Genomic DNA, 15,065 nt, shown 5'->3' with positions numbered 1-15,065 from the left:
ATTTGTATTTGTTAGTGGGGTTTATAGGAATTTATTATTAGTCATTTAAATATTTAAACTAGTTGCCAAGTATTGTAAAGATAGTCAAAATAAAGAAAACAAAAGCGACTCTCGTGAGCTTGTTGCGCTACAAACACAGTTGGCTTTCTTTCCCGGCTCTCGAAGTAAACAACTTATTCTTAATTCTTAATAATGCGAAATCAGCAGAGTGGAATAATAGTCATATCTTATCACTTGATAACAATGGAGTTTGGTTTCACGTGATACTAAATCAACCAATTAAATGCCGAAAGTGAAAGTACAAGGCGGAAATCGACCTGAAATACGTTTAGCGAGGTGTTTCACTAGTTCATTTTCCTTTAAGTAATGCCTTCAGTTGTTATGAAGTGATTTCAGATCATCAGCACGGCGAACTATCACTCCAGACTGACAGTAACATAGCAACAAAGTTTTGGTAAGCCAACTCAAGTTAATTTTTGTGCTTCATAACTCCATGCCAGAGTTTACGGTCAAGACGCCCGAGAGTCATCTCAACCGAAGTCATGCCGAAACCTGAGTCGTGTTGCCCGAGATTTTAGTCATGTCGCCCCAAATCAAGTCGCCCAAAGAAACAAGTACGTAAAAGATCAGAGTAACAAAAGTCTGAGAAATTTTTATCTCTCAAGTGCTCTTTGTTTCTGACAACACCCTAAAGATTTGAAAAGCATTGTTCGTTTCTAACAACAGAGGGAAGCGTTGTTTGTCTGGTATGTGATCGTTTCGTACTCACCGACATTTGGTACGCTTAAGAAACTTCGTCTTGGTTTCTGACAATAACTTTAAGACTACGATGACATAGAAATCGATCGTATGGTCAGAATTAAAAAACAAAATGGTTCGAGTAACGATTCTAAGAGCGCTGTTCGTTTCTAACAACAAAATGAGGCGTTGCTTATTTGGCATGTACTCGTTTCGTGCTTACGGACGTTTTGTGAGCTTGAGACACTTTATCCTAGTCTCTTTCAACAGAAGAAACAACAAAGTTGAGAAACCTTTATCGCTAAAGGGCTCGGCTCTTCGTTTCTGACAACACCGTGAAGATTCAAAAACATTGATCGTTTCTAAGAGGGACCTCAAGCAAACCACGACAAAGGTCACAAATAGACGAAACAGAACTTTATTTGTCTGTTACTTTTTACTACGAGGCAATCAACATCTGTTTACTGGGGTTTCATCATCAATGGCCGGGTACCAATCAACCAGCGGGTCGAGAAAGTACTGATTCCCACTGCGTATGAATCGGCAGAGTACGTCTGTGCCCTGCATTTTGTTGTTACAGAAAGAACAATACTTTCCTTTGTTGCTGGACGCTTTCCTTTGTTGCTCTAAAACAAAGAACACTTTAAGAATCATTACTCAAACATATTTCAGTTCTGATCACATGATGGATGGTGTTGTTAGAAACCAAGATTAAGTTCCTCAAGCTTAAGAAATGTCCTATACCCCTTTTAAACACTGGATTACCTCTCTTCTGCATTATTACCTCTTTGTGTCTCTTTGGTAATCAGGAGGAAGAAATTTCTTCCTGGGTATTTTTGGTCAATTAAATTTTCCGTGATCAAAAAGGCACCTTTGCACTGTACCATTGCACTGTACCATAATATGCCAGCAAAAGTAATTTGCAGATGCCATATACAGGGCGTAAAATTGCGCCTAATATAGGCGCCAATGAGACTAAATTTTTCACTTTCGCGACCAAATCCTGAAAATTAGTCAACAAATTGGCGACTAGAATTTCTAATCACACCTTAACTAGAAATTTAGTGATTGTTGAAGATTTGTAAAGATAAATCTGCTGCAAAGTTCCTCGTTAAGCTCGTTTCCAAAACGCAGCACATGCACGATGTCGAAGGTAAATCTATCGTCACTACACGCCATATTGGATTTAGGTAACTTATAAGGTTGTATATGATCCATTCTAGTATCCTCTTAGTAGCTCGTGCGAATTAGCGGGCTCATTTTTGATGTTTGCATGACTGTTTCACTGATATGTTAATCTATCTAGTACAGTGAGAGGGTAAATTTTTTTGTGTGTCTGTGTGTGTCATAATGGCCACCAACTTTTTGGAATTGGCTACCACTTTAAAATATTTAGGAGCTAAGTGACTACTGGGAAAAAAAGTTAATTTTACGCTCTGATATAACATGGTAGTCTCCTGTTACTAATTCAACAATTTTTTTGTGATTAACCGATAAAAGTAATTAATATTCATTTTTGTCCTTAATTCACAATCCCACCAACCTTCTAATGAGTTTATCAATCTTATGGTATCTAATAATTTGATTATATCGACAAAGTTGAAATCATGGTAAATTGGCCACCGTTACGATTATAAAAGCTGACCTTTTGAGCGTTAGCCGTTTGTCGGAGCGAATAGAGGAATTATGGCTTGTGTGTGCTTTCAAAGGCAGAGAATGGAGCTGCATTATTGGTGGTAACATGGCAACGAGTAAAACATGAATTAATTAGTGGAATGAAAAGCATTCGTTGATACCTGTGGTAAATTTTCTTCCCCCAATTACTCCTATGACACATTCTCTAGTCTTCTTATTTCAGGATAACACAGGTCACTTCCACTTAAACCTGTATTCCCTGAATCTGGGCGTTCTTCTAAACCCTGGTTTTCAAAAGGTCTCATTGTATCCTGTAACAGGAAGAACTCTCTTTATAAACAATTCCAAACAAACCCTACTGAATCAAACAAAACTAGATCAATATAACAAGTATCAAAATAAGTACAATTTTCTCATTAGAATTGCTAGGAAAAATATTTTTATGGCAAACTAGTCTCGGTTAGCTCAGACTTGAGGAAGACTTGGTCAGTTATTAAGCAGATTATTTCTAAAAAGAAATCCGAGCAACATTTTTGTAATAATTTATGAAAGACAGTATCAGTGTATGTTCAGACCCTTCATGTATTGCTAGTAACTTCAATAATTTCTTCGCTAACATTAAGGACCCTCTCTGGCCAGTAAAGTTCCACCTACTCAATTTTCTTATAAAGATTTCCTTGTTGGTCACTCTGCTGACTGTTTCTTTCTAAAAATTAATCCCACTTCTCCTGATGAGGTGGCCTCTACTGTTCATTGTCTAAAAAATAGCAAATGTGAGGGTGTGGATGGTCTTTCTATGTCTCCCATCAAAGAAACAATTGATTTACTTGCTGCTCCTTTATCTCATCATGATTTACAATCTATCGTTTGAACATGGTGTCTTTCCTGATAAGCTCAAAATCGCAAAGATTATCCCAGTTTTTAAAAGGGACGACCCTTCTTTGTTCTCTACCTATCGGCCTATTTCTATTCTCCCCTGTCTTTCTAAGGTCCTCAAGAAACCTTTTTACCCCAGGTTATCAGGATTCCTCATAAAGTTTGATATCCTTAATCATCACCAGTATGAATTCAGACCAAATGACTCTACTGCTATGGCCATCTTAGAACTTGTCAATAATATTTATGAAGGTTTTGAAAACAACCAGTACACTGTTGGAGTCTTCATTGATCATAAGAAAGCAGTTGATATGATGATCAATCATGAAATACTTCTGGATAAACTAACCTTTTATGGCATTAGAGGTATTCCATTAACCTGGATGACTAGCTATTTGTCCCACAGACAGCAGTGCATTGTGGTCCATGACCATACATCTTCATATAATCCAGTCATTTGTGGGGTTCCCCAGGGTTACGTTCTTGGACTTTTACTTTTTCTTTTATATATTAATGATCTTTTTCATGTCTCCAACCTCTTGTCTATCATTCTCTTTTCTGATGATAACAAACTCACTGTTCATTCTGCCAAGTCTAAATTCATCATTTTTCACCCTAGACGTAAACAAATTAACTCCTCAGATATAAACATATTTATAAATACTTCTCTCATTATGCGTGTGCGGGAAGACAAATTTCTCGGGATTATCATTCACGAAAATTTATCTTGGAAACCCCATATCTCTGCTGTCTGTGATAAAGTCTCTAAAGTAATAGGAGTCTTGTGAAAGTCAAGGTGATACTTACCTTTGAATACTTTGAAAACCTTATATAATTCTCTTTTCTTACCTTATATAAATTATGGCAGTTTAATATGGGCATCACTTATGCTTCTTACCTTAAACCCCTTTATGTACTTCAAAAGAAAGGCGTTCGTATACTATTACTTTTTCTCCTCCGCGCACATCCTCTAAACCCCTTTTTTCTATAAGCATAATATTCTTTCACTTTATTCTATTTATAAATTCCCTGTTGCCTGTTTTGTATTCTCACATTTTAATAACCTTTTACCTGCTCCTGTTTCCTCGATGCTTCATTTTAATTCTGAATATCACAATTATTTGACTTGTTCGCGTTTTAACCTGCATAAAACCTGTCATTAGTATCAATTTGGTATCAGTTGGCAAGCTCCTATTATTTGGAATGATATTCCATTATCTGTGCACAATAATGTCACAGTAAGCAACTATAAAAAAAAACTTAAGGGTTATTAAGACTGTATTTTTCTCTGAGTAGTTAATTAGCCTACGCATAATCTGCACACCTTATGGAACTATATTAGGTGTATTTATTTGTATTTGTTAGTGGGGTTTATAGGAATTTATTATTAGTCATTTAAATATTTAAACCAGTTGCCAAGTATTGTATCTCAATTCTAAGTTTTCCAACTGACCTTTTCTTTCTTCGTTTAATTGTATTGTAATTATTTTAGTTAAAGCTTTCTTCTACTCTTATAAATTCTTCACATCTTTTGCTGACCTTAGGTCATTTAAGCCCCCGGCTTTGGCTGTTCTTGTGTATTTTTTCTTTCGATGTGTGAATAGCATGAATGAACAAAATAACAAAATAAATAAATTTCTTTTTGATGTTTATTTTAGCAACGTCCTTCTCAGCATTGATCTGAAAGGTGCCTACGATGTCAGGACAATTAGAGGTAGCGTATCGATTAACTGGTTTTGAAAACAACGGTTCCAACATTTGACAGTTAAATGCTGGGGTGTTTTTATTCAGTCTGGTGTCATTTCATTTTAAGGAAAATTTTAAAACACATTGTTATCTGTGTATCCCTGCCAAACCTCACACTTAATTCAGGAGCAAATTACCTGCCTCAGATTGGAAACTATAAGTTAATTATATGTTTTACTGGATGGGAGGTCTGTATAGGAAAAACATTAATGGGAGAGTAAAAGAAGTTACATTTCTTTAAGATTAAAAGATGATTCTATAAAGTCTTGCAGCAACCTTTCACTTAAGGGAGGGACAAGGTTTTGTAAAAACCTCACAGAATATTTGGAATTATTGGAGTTGTTTCAGATAGGTTCAGGACCCAATTTTTTTTTGCCACCCTGAGGACTTATTCGCAATTTCCCACACGTTTTTAATTAAAAACATGGCAATGTGTGTATTGAGTCATGTATAAGTTTATTACGTTTATGAAGTTACTTGTGGTGCTTGGTATGTCTTCAATGACTGTTATACTTTGCATCCTTTTCTATTTTTATTTTTGGATGATCAAAGCTGAGGAAATTTTGTACAACTTTCACTTATAAGTTTATTAAGTTTTTGAAGTTACCAAATGAATTGAAAATTAAGAAGTGTCTTTCATAAGTAAAATAATTCATAAAATGAAGTTTTTTTTATTCAATACATAATTGAATTTCCAAAATCACCAAATCTTGTGCTTACAGAAGGACCCTGGGGAAAGAAAACTGAGAGTCACCCTGTTGAGTGCTGAATGGAAAACTTCAAGCAATGGAGACTTAACAACCATCAACAGAGAGCTAGCAATACAGATGGCTAAACATCCCAATGTGGAAGTCAGTGTCTTCTTACCTCAATGCAGTGAAGAGGACAAGAAAAGTGCTGATAGTAAATACAATGTCAAACTAATTGAGGCTATTGAAATGCCTGGTTTTAAACCAGTTGATTGGTTAGCCTCTGTACCTGACGGTCATGTAATGGATTGTGTTGTAGGGCATGGAGTAGCTCTTGGTCGGCAAATTCAACTCATAAAGAAAAATCCAAATTACAGTCATTGCAAATGGATTCAAGTTGTCCATTCCGCCCCTGAAGAAATTGGAATGTACAAAAACATTTCTAAAGGTCAACAAATGCAGGAAGACGAAATAGAACTATGTAAAAAGGCTGATCAAGTTGTAGCGATTGGCCCTAAGCTAACTGATAAATATAAGCACCAGCTCAACAAACAAGATGTTTTCAACCTGACCCCAAGCATTTTCAGTGAATTTTCAGATGTGCAGCAAGCAAGCGATGAAAGAAAAACATTTTGTGTCTTGGTAATTGAGAGTGGTGATAATGAAGATTTTGATGCTAAAGGATACGAAATTGCAGCAAAAGCTATTGCTCACCTACAGGATAAATCTTACCAACTCAAGTTTGCTTCCAAACAGAGAGGAAAAGAAGATGAAATAGTAGAAAAGTTTCGTCAGTGTGGTATTGGTCGTAATCAGCTAATTGTCCGCAGCTTTGATGAAAACAGGGAAACATTAGCCAGCTTATTCTGTGAGGCGGATATTGCTCTATTGCCATCAAGAACCGAGGGATTTGGTTTGAGTGCTCTTCAGGCCATATCTGCTGGTCTTCCATTACTTGTCACTGAAAACTCAGGAATAGCAGAAGCCCTACGTGGGGTGCCTAATGGGTCACAGTGTATAGTAAAAGATTCAGAGCATCCTGAAAAGTGGGCAGAAGAATTAAAAGCTGTGCGTGACAAAGCCAGGAATGTACGCCTTGCAGAGGCAAAAGATCTTTGTGCTAAATATTCCCAGGTGTACAGCTGGGATGAGCCTTGTCGTTTCCTTGTTAAGAAGATGAATGAACTTGTATTTGGTAAGTCTTCTCATTTTGTGCACTAGACTGGCAGAAGTTTTTTCTAAATTTTGTTTATTTTTAAAACATTACTACCGGTCTTCACCAAAGTGGAGGTGGCAAGAGGTGAATATTTACAGTGCTAGCCACCAACACTGACTGACACCAAAGTGAGTAGTTGTTTTAGTATATATATTAAGAAAGTGAGATACTATAGCACAAAAGAGGATATTAATTCATTTGTTACTGCAACAGTTTCAATATTCTTGGACACAAATCCTGTGCAACTTGCTCAGAAGTGAATAAGGAAGGATATTTGAAGTTTGAGTAGCTAATCAGCATACCCTCAAAGCTATCCATTATTTTAGTATATACTAATGACTATTAAAGGTCACATACTCAGTGTAAATATTTAAACACAAAGGCGCGCTATAAAAGGAGCCTTAGGTCCCACAGGACCATTTGTCAATCAACTGTCGTGTGATGTAGAACTCTTAGAGCGAAGTCAGCTTGAGCTACAGCTACTCCAAAGCAGTGAACAGCGGGCCCATTCCTCAAAATTGTTTTCTGTCTTCATCGCAATACAAGAATTTTGAGATTTGTGTTCCCTTTCTCCAATGGAAACTGTATTTGTGGCAGTAAAATTTGAGATCGAAGTAGGTGGTTCACATGTTACCTCATTGCCACCATGCTGGTGGAAGTAAACAATAGATATCTCATTAGCTTCTTCTGTTTGTCTACCAGCATTTAAATTTGACCCGCACATGTCAACGGTGAGTGACAAATGAGTCTAGGTCTTCCCAGGGAAGACTTCCTCATATAGTGCGCCTTCGTGTTTAAATTTCAGTTGTACAGTTTTTCCAAAAATTAATGGTTAATTTTAAGAATATATTGTTGGTCTAAAGCTCTAAATTGGGGTTTGGGGTTGATAATTGTTTTATTAAAAAAAAAATTAAAAAAAAAGACCCCAAGATATTAGACAAATCTTCTCGACTTTATTTTGTAAGAAGAAACCAGATGTTACAATGTAGAGATATTAGATTATGGTATATTGGCTCATATACCATAATAGCTAAGCCAATAAAAAGTCTTGAATTGTATTATCCAATCATCCAGTTTTTAATAATATATGATATGCATTTATCTATAATCTTAAAAATAATGATGATGATAATAAAGGCAGAAAGTGTTCTTACTTACCATAAAAACCCACAGACAAAAACACGTGGAGCAAAAAATGTACTTGGGATCACTTTCTGAAATTGCTTAGAAACCAGGCTCAACTCAGTAGCCAAGCCTACTCGCCCAGGCCTTTGCATGACCTTTTTCGTTTTGGGTGGTTTTTGGATGGTTTGGGTGGTTTTGGGTGGTTCCATGTTTTAGTAACTACCATCTTATCTTTACTGGCTGCAGGAGGGTCAGGAGACACCAGAAATGAGAAACATAAAGCTCCAAGTTCAAGCAATCTCTACACTGTTAAGAAGGGAAAAAGTCAGGTCTCTGAGCAAGTATCAGACCCAGTTCCTGATCCAGGTATTTCTGTCTGTCCCAATCATTCAATTAATCAATTACTTAGTCTATCCATTCAAACATCAATCCTTTCTGTCATCAATTTCTTGATCGAGTGATGGCTTTCTGTAATTTGTGAAATGGAACATTATGCAAATTTCAGATTTCGGTTTTGTATATTACAGATAATTTTCAAGTTCATTTTGCAAATTACAGATTTCCATTTCATTTTGTTTTGTATGTGTCAGTTAGCCAATCAAACAATGTGTCTAACAATGAAAAGAAAAAAAATTTCAAAAAAGTTTGCTCCAAAACAAAATTACTGTACAGATCTGAAATATTTCCTTTCTTTAAGTTGTTGACTTTATCTGAAGGGCTACTATTTTTGTTAATTTGAAAAGAGAACAATTGACTGTTTGAATCAGTGACTTAAATTAAGCCAAAAAGAGCTGCTAATTTGGAAAGCGAACTAGCTGTGAAGTTACTCAATTGAACATTGGAAGGGAGGAATGGTGGATTGGGGAATTTGAGGAATATCTTAGGACACAGAAAATTAGAATATCCTAGAATGTGATGTGAAATAAAAGTCTCAAAAAAAAAGAAAGAAAAAAATTCTATCATTAAAAGGTAACATTAAAAGGATCTTAGGTAATCATTGTTGGGGCTCAGAAGATTGAGGAACCATGAGGCTTTTAAGCTAACCCCTTTAAATTATTATTACTTTTATTACCATTACTACTATTATTGTTAATGCCATTACTTGTTGCCACTTGATTATTGGGTTGAACATCAATTAGACAAATTGAATGTATACTTGAATCATCTCTCTCTTGTGGAAAAGGGTACTAATAAATGTGTAGGATGCGTTTTCTATTTTGCATGTGTGAGACAAATATTCTTCAACACTTCCTTCTTGCATCATTGTACAACCTCTAGTTCTATTAAATGCTATTAAAATTGTGCTTTACTTGTAACCTTATGCAGCTTTTGAATGTCTATTTAATATATTCTTTTCAGCAAACACCAGAAACAAGAAACCTAAAGCTCCATGCTCAAGCAATCTCTACACTGTTAACAAGGGAAAAAGTCAGGTCTCTCAGCAGGCATCAGACCCAGTTCCTGATGCAGGTATGTCTGTCTGTCTCAATCATTCAATTAATCAATTACTTAGTATATCCTTTCAAACATCAATCCTTTCTGTTATCAATTTCTTGATCAAATGGCTTTCTGTAATTTGTGAAATGGAACATTTTGCAAATTTCAGATTTTGGTTTTGTAAATTACAGATTTTAAGTTCATTTTGCAAATTACAGATTTCCATTTCATTTTGTTCTGCAAATGTCATTAAGCCAATCAAACAATGTGTCCAACCATGAAAACACACACAAAAAAAAATGAAACCTTGGCTCCAAAAGAAAATTCCTTTGAATTACAGATCTGACTCTATTCTGCACCCTAAATATCTGCTATTTGAGTTTTTGCTATATTCTTGTTTCCTAAACCATTGTATTTTTCAACAGCTGGTGTTCAGCATGGAAATTCTGCTTGATGCATTGTTGAGAACATTATTTCTTCTATCTATATCTTCTTTGCTGGTGTTGAGAACAACACTCAATCAACACCCTTGCCAGCTACAGAAACTTTTGACATTAAAGGAGGTGTACCCATAGAAACTACAGGACTTGTGGAATCCCTTACAATCTGCTGGAGAGGGTGACAATAAAGCTATAATTAAAACTTTGCTTTCTTCTGGGTTAGAAATAGATTCAAGGGGTATGATGGTTTGACACTGTTAATGGTGACAGCTACTAATGGTAAAGAGGAGACAGTTAACCTTCTTTTTGCCAAGGGGGCTGATCCGCACCTTAAAAGCTACTTAGAATTTCTACCCCCCCCTTCCCCACCTCATTCTTCCTAATACAGCCACAAATGCGTTATAGATAAACAGCAAAGATTACTTAACCGTACTTTCTCTATATATCCCTTCTTATTTCTTCTACTGTGTCTTAATCTTAATGGTTAATATTTGAATTTTTTTTATGTACTTTTGTTTGGGTGTTACGCAAACGAAGACCCTCAAAAACGAAGACCTGAGACCTAAGACCCGGTCTTCGTTTTCGTACTACAAAAACAAAGACCCTGTAAGCAGAAAACCATAGAAATTACAACTTAAACACACATTAAACAGCAACAACGCTTAGTAATATAATACATTACACTTCACCCGTTTCTTCCCATTATTAAACTACCCATATTATTATATTCAGCTTTCTCTACTGGAAAATTCTCGTTAAAAAGTAAGCAATTCTTTTGGCTAATGCAGGGTCTTCGTTTTCATAGTACGAAAACGAAGACCCTTTATTGAAAGCAGAAAATCCTTTGAAAGTACGATTGTAGATGTACCCTAGCCTGAGCTCTAGTAATTGTTATTTCAGCTTTTCATATGCTAAGACAGTTCGCACGTGGTTTTTCTTGTTCTTTCTTCAGCCACCACTACTTTCGGCTCTTCGATTTGTTTTTCTATGCAATGAGTCCAAATTTGGAACAGACATCCCCATTGAAGGAGTGATCAGAATATTTTAGGGCCTTACTAAGGTTAAGCAGGCTTTATTCAGACTTTTTCGAGGGTCTTCGTTTTCATAACACCCCTTTTGTTTTACTAATTTTTACATTTATCAACAGCTGCTTCGCTTCGGACTTGTGATTCTGCTTTGAGCACTCCTGAGAGTGCTCTCAAGAGTCCTTTGAGCACTCCTGAGAGGACAAACACTCAATCAGTGCCCTTGCCAGCCACAGAGACTTCTGACAATAAAGGAGGTGTGCCTATTGAAACCAAAGGGTGGAATTCCTTACATTCTGCAGCTGAGAGTGGTAATGAAGGGATCATTGAGATCTTGCTGTCTTCTCGGTTAGACATAGATTCAAGGGGTAATGATGGCACAACACCATTAATGGTGGCAGCTACGGCTGGAAAAGAGGAGACAGTGAACCTTCTTCTTACCAAAGGAGCAGATCCACACCTTAAAAACTACATAGGAAGAAATCTGCTTCATGCAGCAGTTGAAGGTGGCAACACTTCCATTGTAGAGAGAATGCTTTCTTATGGCATTGACATTGATTCTAGAGATGATGAATGCTCATCCACCTCATTGATGATAGCTGCTAAGGAAGACAATGTAGAAGTTATGAAATATCTTCTCGAAAAGGGTGCAAATCTGTCTTTGACAACAGGATCTCTTAGGAGGAATGTTTTACACATAGCATCACAGTACGGAAGTGTTGCAGCAATTCAGGTGCTGCTCTCTTCTGGTTTAAGCCTTGATTCAAGAGATACTGAGGGAAACACGCCATTAGTCTGTGCTGCAGCTTGTGGACAGATAGAGGCTGTAAATTGCCTTCTTGAACATGGAGCAGATCCATCACTGAAAGGGCAAAATGGATGGAGCCTTCTCCATTTTGCTGCTCAGTCTGGCAATGTCACCATCATTGACACCATGCTTTCTAAAGGTCTTAATATTGATTCTAGAGGCGAAACTCTAGGTTTAACCCCATTATTGGTTTCCCTTAAAAATGACAAATTGGAGGCAGCAAACCACTTAATTGAGAAGGGTGCTAATGTAGCTTTGAAAACCAATGCAGAAATGAATGCTTTGTCAATTGCAGCCTTAACTGGTTCTGTTGCAGCCATTAAAATGCTGCTTCCACATGGTTTATACATTGATTCTAGAGATGCTGATGGAAACACGCCATTGTTGATGGCTGCAAGGCGTGGAAATAGAGAGGCTCTAAACTATCTTCTGGCTAAAGGTGCAGATCCATTACTTCAAAATAATAACGAATTTGGTCTCCTCCATTCAGCTGCTCTTTCTAACGATGTTGCCACTATTGAGGCAGTGCTCTCTAAAAACTTTGACATAAATGTTAGAGGTAGTTGCATCAGTTTAACACCACTACTGGCTTGCCTGAGTATGGGCAATTTGGAGGCTGCTAACTATCTGCTCCAAAGAGGTGCTGATGAACACATAAAAGGCAAGGAAGGGTTGACTGCTTTGTCTGCTGCAGCAATAAGTGGTAATGTTGCAGCCATTGAGATGCTGGTTAACCGTGGTCATGACCCTAATTCCAGGGATGGTTCTGATAAGACCCCCATAATGTGGGCTGTGGAATCAGGAAACCAAGCTGCTGTAGAATATCTTCTTTCTCTCACACACGAGGGTCTGTTGCTGACAACAGATTAGAGGCCCCAGAGGCTCACACTTTTATGAATACTTGCACAGGTGCAATTAGATGTAATAGTTATTAGTTTTTGTTTGAAAAAGTAAAATTCCAATTTTTTTACAGTTATGATAGATTGGATAGTCTGTTTTTTATTGTATTTACTCATAGGTTTGCATTTATCGTCATGCTAATTATATTGTGGCAAAGCTAATATCCAACCATCTTTACTGAACCGGCTTGGTCAATAAAGGATTAATTAATGTTCTTTTTTTTTTTAATTACAGCAAAATGATTTTGCTTCAACAAGAATTAAGAATTACTTGTTTATTTTGAAAACTGGAAAGAGAGCCAACTGTGTTTGTAGCAAATTAAAGTTTCTGTTCTTTTTGTTTTGACTGTTTTCTGCCACCTTTTGCTTGTGACTAAATCTCTGACATTGTCCAAAAGTTAGGAACTTTGTAGGTCAGTTCAATCAAATCAGGCAATCTCTTAGGTAGCCAATCAGAACACAGAATTTCCTTCATATTGCTCATGGACAATGTATTATTGTAACTAAGACATATTGTTAGATTTTAGGGAAACAGGATATTGTGTCTTTTATAGTTTCCATGCTAAATTGCATCTTACTCTGCAGCTGAAAGAATAATTAGGCCATCTAAAGGTGGACATGATGGCATGTAGCTTCTTTGAATGGGCTAGGAATGGCTGTCACTCCTCCCAGCTTGTGTGTAGAGAAGCAGTACAAGAAACACATCTCCACTTGTGCATTTGCAGGCTTACCTTTAGGAAAGGCTTTAGCACTTTGCTCTTCTATTTAACAAATGGTAAACACCACAGCGTACACTATTGAGTTATGGATGCACATGGGAGGTTGCTAAGCACGAAAGAAGCGCAAGAGTCGCTCGAGGCGATAGCCGAGAGCGACTCTAGCTTCTTGAGTGCTTAGCAAACCTCCCAAGTGCATCCATAACTCAATAGTGTATGCTGTGGTGTTTACCATTTGTTTTATAACATAACCTTGATACATTGTAGCTAAAGAGTTCCCTTTTATTTAACAAATCTTACACAACCAGAAAAAACAAGCGCGCACGGAAAAATAGTCTGCATTTGCTCACGTCAGCAGCGTACACCCATGGGCGAATGGGGGACGCTAAATTGACCAATCAGAGCGCGTGCTTTACTTTGGTTATGTTATAAATATTTTTTTAGTACAATGTACAAACTTAAGGGTATACTTTAATCACAATGTTTAAGATTTTCAAGGACTCCTATAAATCGTAGTTACTTGTTAGTAAATGGAAATGTAGTATTTAGAATCTAGTTTTTAGAACTTTGAATTCAAGTTTTTTAGGTGGCTTGAGAATTGTCTTGTATAGTTATATAATATAGTGTGGCAAGCTAACTGTACATGTTGGTCATCTATTTTCACTTTAAGTCAAGATCTGTTTAATTCTCTTTCCTCTCTAGAATGGTTATATAGAGCTATTTGTTAATGAAAGTTTTTCACAGTGATCTAGATTTGCAATTAGTAGAAGGACACAAAATAGCGAGAACTACTGAATTTACAATTCAGCATCATTTAGTGGTAATGTTCAATTTTTGCCTCAGAAACATCCTAACTGTAAGTAAGGTTGTAACAGTTTTTTAATTTAGATAAAAGTGGTGCCTAAATGAATGAAAAGAAAAGAAAATTAACTCTTGTGAAATTTACATCAGATTCTGTTGTTACTGGGAGATTGTAACCAAGCCGGGCGCGCACGGCCTCTATATCAATGCTAAAATGTAGCAGTGTCTTTAAAATCTGTTAAGAGATAATGGAGCAGCCACCAGTCATTAGAATTGTAGTAATACTATACAAAGAGGACTTGATAGTCACCACAAGGTCAATATGTCAAAGAAAGAATTGTGATGTGTTTATATGTCAAAGGCAATTACACTTTGATTGGTCTAGCCAGATGATAAACATCCAATTTCAAACTAGATTTTAATTAATGTGCAGAGACTTCCAAATAATTTCCAAACAAGATGACTGGGTAAAGCCATTAGTGACCTGTGACCTAGCTACTTGACTGTTGATGTTTCAAGACTAACTTTGCTCTAAGAGCCATCTATAAACAAGTAATATATATAATGCATTGATTTTATCAGTATTTCAGGGCACTTCAGTCTATACCAAACCCCAAAAAGCAATTAAGCAACAAAATCAAGCCATGAAATGTAGATGGAACACTCACTCCTACAATCCATCCTAGCATAGATATTGTTGCTGGTGTGGAACTCTTGAGATGTCTGAGGTCTCGAGAGTACTTTGATTAAGTTGCCATGAAGTTGTTGAATAATTTGAATGAAGGATTTTATCAAATGGTTATAATCCATTTTCTTTGAGGCCCAAGGCATTTATGTCTACTGTTACTTAAGTAAATGTAACTATCTCAATATGATATGCTGCAACCTTTGCATTCAACTATAGGAAAAAACTC

The 15,065-nt window shown here is 36.5% G+C and overlaps 1 protein-coding gene across 3 annotated transcripts in view; it reads left to right on the top strand.

The window, feature by feature from the left end:
* LOC148721676 (uncharacterized) overlaps window positions 1-14,295 on the top strand; it is a 15,959-nt gene extending 1,664 nt beyond the window's left edge. The window contains exons 1-7 of one of the 3 annotated variants that reach the window (XM_088736816.1): window positions 287-454; window positions 501-614; window positions 4,908-4,963; window positions 5,718-6,879; window positions 8,272-8,391; window positions 9,385-9,495; window positions 11,050-14,295. In XM_088736816.1, coding sequence (XP_088592942.1) covers window positions 4,946-4,963; window positions 5,718-6,879; window positions 8,272-8,391; window positions 9,385-9,495; window positions 11,050-12,605 — 2,967 coding nt within the window. In that variant the 5' untranslated portion in view covers window positions 287-454; window positions 501-614; window positions 4,908-4,945 and the 3' untranslated portion in view covers window positions 12,606-14,295. Of the gene's footprint in view, window positions 1-286; window positions 455-500; window positions 615-4,907; window positions 4,964-5,717; window positions 6,880-8,271; window positions 8,392-9,384; window positions 9,496-11,049 lie in introns of those variants that run through there. The other 2 variants (XM_088736815.1, XM_088736817.1) reach the window with 2 other exon arrangements.
* Window positions 14,296-15,065: the final 770 nt, after the last annotated feature.

The sequence above is a fragment of the Stylophora pistillata genome, chromosome 10 (genome assembly GCF_964205215.1).
Source record: "Stylophora pistillata chromosome 10, jaStyPist1.2, whole genome shotgun sequence".
NCBI lineage: Eukaryota > Metazoa > Cnidaria > Anthozoa > Scleractinia > Pocilloporidae > Stylophora > Stylophora pistillata.
This window is presented reverse-complemented; position numbering and strand designations above follow the sequence as displayed.